The sequence below is a fragment of the Apium graveolens genome, chromosome 3 (assembly GCF_009905375.1).
Source record: "Apium graveolens cultivar Ventura chromosome 3, ASM990537v1, whole genome shotgun sequence".
In the NCBI taxonomy this organism is placed as follows: domain Eukaryota; kingdom Viridiplantae; phylum Streptophyta; class Magnoliopsida; order Apiales; family Apiaceae; genus Apium; species Apium graveolens.
Genome location: NC_133649.1, coordinates 27,502,393 through 27,511,311, shown reverse-complemented (window position 1 = coordinate 27,511,311; position 8,919 = coordinate 27,502,393). Strand labels below are relative to the sequence as shown.

At 44.1% G+C, this 8,919-nt stretch overlaps 2 protein-coding genes across 2 annotated transcripts; both read right to left on the bottom strand.

Moving 5' to 3' along the window:
- Positions 1-3,246: 3,246 nt before the first annotated feature.
- LOC141714031 (uncharacterized) lies at positions 3,247-5,508 on the bottom strand. Its single transcript, XM_074517579.1, has 2 exons — positions 5,116-5,508; positions 3,247-4,494 (listed from the first exon to the last, which is right to left on the bottom strand). The coding sequence occupies exons 1-2, from the start codon at positions 5,506-5,508 to the stop codon at positions 3,247-3,249; spliced, it is 1,641 nt and encodes a 546-aa protein (XP_074373680.1).
- Positions 5,509-5,532: 24 nt separating this feature from the next.
- On the bottom strand, positions 5,533-7,467 carry LOC141714030 (uncharacterized). Its single transcript, XM_074517578.1, has 2 exons — positions 7,127-7,467; positions 5,533-7,024 (listed from the first exon to the last, which is right to left on the bottom strand). Exons 1-2 carry the CDS (start codon positions 7,465-7,467, stop codon positions 5,533-5,535), a joined length of 1,833 nt encoding a protein of 610 aa, XP_074373679.1.
- Between the last annotated feature and the right edge of the window lie 1,452 nt (positions 7,468-8,919).

The window sequence follows — 8,919 nt, the reverse complement described above, 5'->3', positions numbered from 1 at the left end:
ATGAGTCCGGATTCGATGCCACAATGAAGGAGTGTTCCCGGCTCTGGGGTCAGGTATTTTCTTTCTGTTCTTGTTTCTTGCCTTGATTTGCCTTAGAATATTTTTCTGAGTTTTCCATTTTTTGCAGCTTGGCGGTTATATGGCCGGATCAGCTTCTCTGGCCTACAATGAACTTAAAATCTCCCGGAGTACCATTACTGATAAGGACTCAGAGATTAGTCAGCTCCGGGACCAGATAATTGTGAAAGACAATTCCCTCTCCGGACTGAATAAGCACCTGAATGAGGTAACAATCCGGGCGGAAAATACTGAAAAGGAGGCTTCCGAATTAAAGTCAGAGTTAGCTGAGCTCCGGAAGCAGATGTCCGCTTTGCGTCCGGAGTCTGAAGTTGTTGCTGAGTTTAAAAGGTCCGAGGAGTACGATAGAGCCCTTGCCAATGCTGGTGTTCCGGAGATAGCTCGCTGCTGGTTGATTGCTGAAAGGCATATCAAGACGAATCCGGAGGCTGATTGGGATAGTTTCGTCTCTGAGTTTATCAAAACCAAGGAAGATATTGAGCTTGGACTAGGTGAACCGGAGCCGTTCGACGGCCTTTGCCCCAGTTTTCTGCCTCCTAATGCTTCGGAGTCCTGATCTATATTTGATTTGTAAAATTGCTACTGATTTAAGACTTGATAATATTTGGTTCTTGTAATATTTTTTGTACTTTGTTCCGGGCTCGTTTGAGGCCGGTGAATTTGTAATGAATGTTTTCCTTGCTGTTATTTTAGTCTGTTTCTGTAGTTTGTTTATGCCTTAGAATATTTTTCCAAGTATAATTTTGCTGGTTAGTCCTGACTAATCATCTTGTCCAGACTAGTGGTTGCTTTTAGTTAGAAAATTAATTCTAAGTGAAAGGTGGTTGCTCTATTCCTGACTAACTGATTGTCCGGACTAGTGGTTGCTTTTAGTTAGAAAATTAATTCTAAGTAAAAGTTGGTTGCTCTAGTCCTGACTAATTGATTGTCCGGACTAGTGGTTGCTTTTAGTTAGAAAATTAATTCTAAGTAAAAGTTGGTTGCTCTAGTCCTGACTAATTGATTGTCCGGACTAGTGGTTGCTTTTAGTTAGAAACTTAATTCTAAGTAAAAGTTGGTTGCTCTAGTCCTGACTAATTGATTGTCCGGACTAGTGGTTGCTTTTAGTTAGAAAATTAATTCTAAGTGAAAGTTGGTTGCTCTAGTCCTGACTAATGGATTGTCCGGACTAGTGGTTGCTTTTAGTTAGAAAATTAATTCTAAGTGAAAGTTGGTTGCTCTAGTCCTTACTAATAGCTTGTCCGGACTAGTGGGTGCTTTTAGTTAGGAAATTAATTCCATGTAAAAGTTGGTTGCTCTAGTCCTGACTAATAGCTTGTCCGGACTAGTGGTTGCTTTTAGTTAGAAAATTTATTCTAAGTAAAAGTTGGTTGCTCTAGTCCTGACTAACAGCTTGTCCGGACTAGTGGCTGCTTTTAGTTAGAAAATTAATTCTAAGTGAAAGTTGGTTGCTCTAGTCCTTACTAATAGCTTGTCCGGACTAGTGGGTGCTTTTAGTTAGGAAATTAATTCCAAGTAAAAGTTGGCTGCTCTAGTCCTGACTAATAGCTTGTCCGGACTAGTGGTTGCTTTTAGTTAGAAAATTTATTCTAAGTAAAAGTTGGTTGCTCTAGTCCTGACTAACAGCTTGTCCGGACTAGTGGCTGCTTTTAGTTAGAAAATTAATTCTAAGTGAAAGTTGGTTGCTCTAGTCCTTACTAATAGCTTGTCCGGACTAGTGGGTGCTTTTAGTTAGGAAATTAATTCCAAGTAAAAGTTGATTGCTCTAGTCCTGACTAATAGCTTGTCCGGACTAGTGGTTGCTTTTAGTTAGAAAATTTAATCTAAGTAAAAGTTGGTTGCTCTAGTCCTGACTAACAGCTTGTCCGGACTAGTGGCTTCTTTTAGTTAGAAAATTAATTCTAAGTAAAAGCTGGTTGCTCTAGTCCTGACTAACAGCTTGTCCGGACTAGTGGCTGTTTTTTGAAAAATATGCAAGTTAAAAAGAAAGTTTTTCATTGATCATTCATACAATTTAGAAGGAGAAACATTTTGGTTGCTTGCCATATTGGCTACAAGTTTTTTGGTTGCTTTGTTTGCTTTACTACTGGTAGAATTCCCTTAGCCTTAGTCCATGCCAAGTGTTTGGGACTTCTGAGTCATCCATGTTCAAGAGCTTGTAGGTTCCTGGCCTGAGAACTTCTTTGATCTTGTATGGTCCTTCCCATTTGGGCATTAACTTTCCGGTGTTTGTGGGATCTGATGCTTCAGTGTCTCGAAGGACTAAGTCTCCAACTTGAAAGTTTTTGACTCTTGACTTCTTACTGAAGTGCTCTCTTGTTTTCTCCTTATATTTTTCCATCCTTTGTACAGCTTGGTTCCGGACCTCATCAATTAGTTCCATGTTTGTTTTGAGTCCTTCTTCGTTTGCTTCTTCTTTAAAGTTTATTGCTCTGTGTGAAGGAGAGCCCACTTCAATAGGCAGCATTGCTTCTGTTCCATAGGCTAGTTTGAATGGAGTTTCTCCTGTGCTTGTCCTTGGGCTTGTCCTGTAGGACCAAAGTACGCTTGGTAGTTCTTCTGGCCACTTACATTTGCTTTCTTTGAGTCTTTTCTCGATACCTCGGAGCAGGATTCTATTCGTTACTTCTACTTGGCCATTTCCTTGGGGATATGCTATTGATAATTTTTTGTGCTTGATTCCGCGCTCCTGGAGGTAGGACTCGAACTGTGATCCAATGAATTGGGGCCCATTGTTTGATACTAGGACTCGTGGTATCCCGAACCTCATCAGAATATTGTCCATAAACTTTATGCAGTCTTGCTGATTGATTGTCCTCATTGCTTTTGCTTCAACCCATTTTGTCATGTAATCGATAGTGACTAGTAGGTACCTGAGGTCTCCTTTTGCTCGAGGGAAGGGTCCCATGATATCAATACCCCAAACAGCGAAGGGGATAGGTGACAGGACTGAGGATGGTAGGACTGGGCTTATCCGGGACACATTGCTGAAGAGCTGGCACTTCTTGCACTTCTTGACGAATTCTATTGCATCCTGATGAATTGTTGGCCAGTAGTAGCCTTGTCTTATGATCTTATGAGCTAGGGCTTTTGCAGACATGTGGTCTCCATATATTCCTTCATGCACTTCTGTCAAGCAGTACTTTGCTTCTTCTGGGCCGATGTACTTCAGGATAGGAGATGAGAAGGTCCTGCGGTAGAGTACTCCTTTTTCGAGGAAGAACTTGGCTGTTTTGCTTTCAATCTTTGAGCTTTTCCTTTATCTTTTGGGAGCTCCCCTTTGTCCAAGTAGTTTATGAATGGAGTCATCCAATTTTGAGTGCTTTCTATTTCCAAGACCTCTCCAGATTCAATGGATGGTTTGTGGAGTTCTTCGAAGTAGACTGAGCAGTCCAGATCTGATGAATTCCAGACTAATTTAGATAGGATATCCGCTTCTTTATTTTCTTCTCGGCATATCTGAATGAATTGGTGGCTTGGGATTGAGGCTAAGTAGCTCTGAACCAGTGCCTGGTATTTCGCCAGAGTAGGGTCTTTTGCTATGTATTCTCCATTTGTTTGCTTGACCACTATTTGGGAGTCGCTGTAGATTTTCAAGTCTTGTATCCTTAGAGTCCGGGAGAGCTTTAGTCCTGCGACCAACGCCTCATATTCCGTTTGATTGTTTGTTGCTGGGAAGTTGAAGGATATAGCTGTCTGGATCTTGAATCCTTCCGGGCTCCTGATAATGAGTCCGGCTCCTGACCTCTCGGTTGTTGAAGAACCATCTACCTTTAAGGTCAAGGCTCCCGGGCTAATATCCTTTTTTGGCTCCTGATCCGTGTCCATTGTTTGTTGGTCTTCTTTCGGGAAGTTACATTCGATTATGAAATCTGCAAGAGCTTGAGCTTTGATTGTAGTCCTGGGAATGAAGCTTAGATTGAACTGGCTCAATTCCACAGCCCAATTAACAAGTCTTCCCGAGATATCTGGCTTGTAGATTATCTTCCTTAGTGGTTGATTTGTGACTATCCTGATTTCCCTCCCTTGGAAGTAGTGCCTGAGTTTCCTTGAGGTTGTAACCAAAGCGAAGGCGAACTTCTCCAATCTTGGGTATCTTGTTTCTGCATCTTTTAAGACCTGGCTTACATAGTAGACTGGTTGCTGTGTTCCATTCTCTTCCCTGATTAGGGCAGATCCTACGGATTGTGCTCCCGCTGATAAGTATAAGTAGAGAGGCTCTCCTGGCTTAGCTTTAGTTAGGACTGTTGGCTGAGAGAGGTAGTTTTTGATTTCCTCGAATGCTTTCTGGCACTCCGGATTCCAGTTTACCTCTTTCTTGTTAGTTGCTCCTTTGAGTAAATCAAAGAAGGGTAGGCACCTCTCTGCTAGTTTTGAGACAAATCTCTTGAGTGCAGCTAGTGATCCTGCTAGCTTCTGCACATCTTTTTCGGTCCTGGGAGCTTTCATCTCCTAGATTGCTTTTATTTTCTCCAGATTGGCTTCTATGCCTCTGTTACTGATCATGAATCCTAGGAACTTGCCTGCTCCTACTCCGAAGGTGCATTTCTCCGGGTTTAGCTTGAGTTGGTTCTTTCTTAGATTTTCAAAGCATTCCTTCAGATCTTCCACGTGCCCTGGTATAGTTGTTGATTTGGAAATCATGTCATCGACATAGCACTCTAAATTTCTCCCAATCTGGGACTTGAATATCTTGTTCATAGTTCTTTGGTAAGTGGATCCAGCGCTGGTGAGGCCGAAGGGTAGCATCACATAAGCGTAGACTGCTCTGTGAGTTATGAATGTTATCTTAGGGATGTCCTTCGGGTTCATCTTTATCTGGTTGTATCCGGAGAAGGCATCCATGAAACTTAGCATTACATGTCCTGAGGTGGCATCTATCAGTTGATCAATGTTTGGAAGAGGATACGGGTCCTTCGGGCATGCATCATTTAGGTCAGTGTAGTCTACACACATTCTCCATTTGCCGTTGGACTTCTTAACCATGACCACATTAGCTAGCCACTCCGGATATTTGATTTCTTTGATGATTCCTGCCTTGAGTAGTTTTTCTACTTCTTCATCAATTGCTCTTCGCCTCTCTGAAGCAAAGTTTCTTCTCTTCTGTTTTACTGGTTTCCTATTGGGGTTAACATCCAAGCTGTGCATTGCTATGGACTCATGTAGTCCTGGCATGTCCCTTGAACTCCAGGAAAAAACATCTTTATACCCCCGGAGCAGGGATACTAATCTCTCCTTGAAGGACTCCTCGAGTCCTGACCCAATCCTCACTTTTTTGCTTGAATTGCTTTTATCTACTTCGACTTCTTCTGTTTCGACTGCTGCTTCAATTTTTGCTTGTTCTTTGTTTGAAATCATTTGATGAATCTGGGCTTCAGAGTTCTTCTTTAGATAGTTGTTTACTTTTTCAGGTTCTTCGGTTGCTTGCATGGTAGGACAAGGTCGGTCTAGGACTCAATGTGTCTTATCCACTACCATGACTTGGTTGCTTTCCAGTTCTTCTGGACTTGTTTTGCTTGCTTCTTCCCTTGTCCGGGGTCGGTGCTTCTTCATGCTTTGTTGCTTGCGAAGGACCGTAGCCTTCCTCTTGTTGTCTTGATGGGTTTCTGCCATAACTAACCCCTGGTTGTAGCATGTTTCAGCAACTCCGTAATCTCCTTTAATCTCCCTGACTCCTGTCGGGGTTGGGAACTTGATCTTGAGATGGGAGATTGAAGTTATTGCTTGCATGATGGTTAGAGCTGATCTGCCAATGATTCCGTTGTATGAGGAAGGAGCGCTGATCACATAAAACTTGATGACACGAGTCACTTGGTTAGGAGCAGATCCAAAGATGACTGGCAGATATAAAGTTCCTTGGATCGGGACTAAGTTATGGCCGAAGCCATATAGTGGGTCTTCTCGACATTCATTTAAGCGGACGTTTCCTAACTGCATTCTATCCACTGTGTGCTTGAAAAGGATGTTTACTGAAGAGCCATTGTTTATGAGCATCCTTCTTACTTCATTATCGAAAATGTCTAGAGTGACAACCAAAGCTGCATTGTGATGAGGGTTGACTCCTTCGTAGTCCTTGCTGCTGAAGGATATCACCAGGTCTGGGAGTGATTGGATTGAAAGTACTTCTTTGCCGAAGTCCGGGTTCCGGGGTGGGGAGTAGGATCCGCCTAGGACCACATTGACTACATTCTTTCCTTTCTTCTGCGCTTCCCCTCTGCTGTTGTCCCGAACCAAGTACTTGTTCATATTCCCCTTTTTCACTTGGTCCTCAATGAAGTACTTGAGTGATAAGCAATTCTCTGTCTTGTGGCCATGGGTTTCCTGATAATCACACTGCCTATTGTAGGGCCTGCTCTCCGGAGGAGTTTGCATCGGCTTCGGAGGATAATAGAAAGGCTTGTCTTTGACTTCTTTCAAGATTTCCTCCCGGGTCATGTTGAGAGGAGTCCAGTCCGGCTCCTGCTTCGGCTCCCGAGCTTGCTTCACGGGTCCTGGGTCGCTGTTCGCCTCCTGCTTAGGACCAAGTCTTTGGAAAACCGTGTTTGCTTGTCTTTCTTGGCTTTGGTTGCTTTGCTTGAATTTCTTGTCCTGATGGTAACCCCCTTTCGGTCGGTCATCAGTGTTTTTACTTCTGGACCCCCCATTCCGGGTCATTCTCATTGCCTGGAGCACATCTGTTTCCTTAATGAATCTGGCAGCCATGGAATAAGCTGCTGCCAGACTTTGCGGCTCCTTATTGATTAGCTCCACAATATACCTTTCGTTGTGCTCCGGGTCCAGGTTTCTTCTAAAGATGCTTAAAGCTTCCCTCTCATCCAGATTTGAAACTTTATTGATTGCTTCCTGGAACCGGCGCATGTATGCAGAGAGGGATTCATTGTCGTGCTGCCGGATTGTCTCCAGGTGACACATGTGCATTTCGTGCGTTTTGTTCGCCCGAAATCTCCTAAGGAAAGAGGCTCGAAATTCTTTCCATGAGTGGATGCTGCGGGAGGGGATTCTGCTGAACCATCTCTGGGCCCCTCCCTTAAGGGTTGAAGCGAAGAACCTTGATTTCGTTAAGTCATTGTAGTAGTATATCTGCGCTATCTGCTCAAAGTAGTTCAAGTGCTCCTCCGGGTCTCCCAGACCATCGAAGGAGTCGAAGTTGTAATGCTTCAAGTTCCACTGCCGGGGGATAGCTTCTAAGGAGTGGCTGAAAGGAGTGAGTGTTTCTCCAATCTCCACTCCTGAGTCTCTGTCCACCTTCCTCTGCAATTCATAGATCATGTCTTTTAGGTCCTTCTGCTTCTCTTCTTCTTCATCATCAGAAATTAGCTCCGGAGTAGGGTCTCTCCGGGATCTTTTGCTCCTAGACTTGGTCAACAGCTTCTCTTCTTCTAATTGCATTATCTTTTGGATCTTTAGCTCGAGCTTTGCTTCTTCTTCATTCCTGATTTGCTCCCGGACTTCTTCCAACTTTCTCTGTTTAGCAGCTTCCGCTTCTTTCTTGCCTTGGTCTTTTTTGTTTTTCTTTCCTTTGGCTCCAATGCGGTCGAATATAGACCTCTTTGATTGTTAGGAGTCCCCGGACTCCTCCGGCTCCTCCTCTAGTTCTGCCTCTTCTTGGAGGCGGGTCTGCTCCTCTCTGTATAGTCTGATTGCTTCTGCTAGTTCATCACTTGTGAGGTTAGCCATGTGCTCTTCGGCTACCGGGACATTGGTGTACTTGTATTGATTGAGCTCTATGAGGGTTCTGGCATCCCTTGTGTTTACAATTCTCTCCATTACAGGAGTATGTAGTGGTTGCTCCTGGAACGTTTCTCTCTCGGCTCCTGGGTCAAGGGCCTGGGAGTGGTCCGGCTCCTGGACCTGAGCACTAGCAGATGGTCTTCCAGAGGTATTCTTTCCTGGCCTTGCCATTTCTCAACAATACCAACAACAAATAACAGCAATATGCCACAGAGAATATCGGCCTATGGTTGCTTTATGAAATTTGTAAAAACTACCCAGAATAACAATAAACATTAACAAATAGCTTCCTGGGAGCAGTTTAAACAACGATGTAGTATAACGCGAATGCTATATTCAAACTAGAACGATAACGATTAAAACTAACGATAGCTCATACAAACGTGGCTTAAATCAACAAAACGGGCTCACACAAATGTGGCCTAAAGTAACGAGCACATACAAACGTGGCCGATATAAACAACATTCATGCTTACGGAAAAGGTTGGTTGCTCGAGTTCTTACAAGTTTGAATAAATGGACTCTTTGAAGAGTTTGTTGATGAAGGTGAATCCAGGGGCACCGAGACCCAAGGATGGAGAGCCCCTCCTTCTAGCGCCAAATGATAACTCCTGGTGGTGGGGCTGCTCCTTCGACGCCGTCCTGGATCCTTCGCCGCTGTAGAGGTGTAGTTGTGGTTGGGTTCCTACAAAACAACACCGGAAGGGGGGTTGGAGTCCCGCGGCGCCTCCGGCGTGAGAGTAAGAACTAGCTTTTTGGGAAGATGAGGATGAATATGAATGTACGGTGGCAGTGTGTGTATATGAGTGTAAAAGAATGATTAACCCCAAAACCTCACCTTCTTGGGCTATTTATAGCTCAAGGGTAGGGTTTTGGGGTTGGTACCTTTGAATCGTAACCATTAATTCTGGGAGCGGAGGGCACCTGGCTAGAGTGGATGCTTTACACGTGTCAGCGCGGGACTGGTCGAAGAATATTCTGAGGATCCTCTGACACGTGCCCTGATTATTCCCATGATTGATGTGTGACAGTTGTCCCCGTCACGTGCTTGGGCCAACGTCTCACGTGTTGGGGTTTATCAAGGTTCCGCTTGCGGGACTGAGCTGGTCA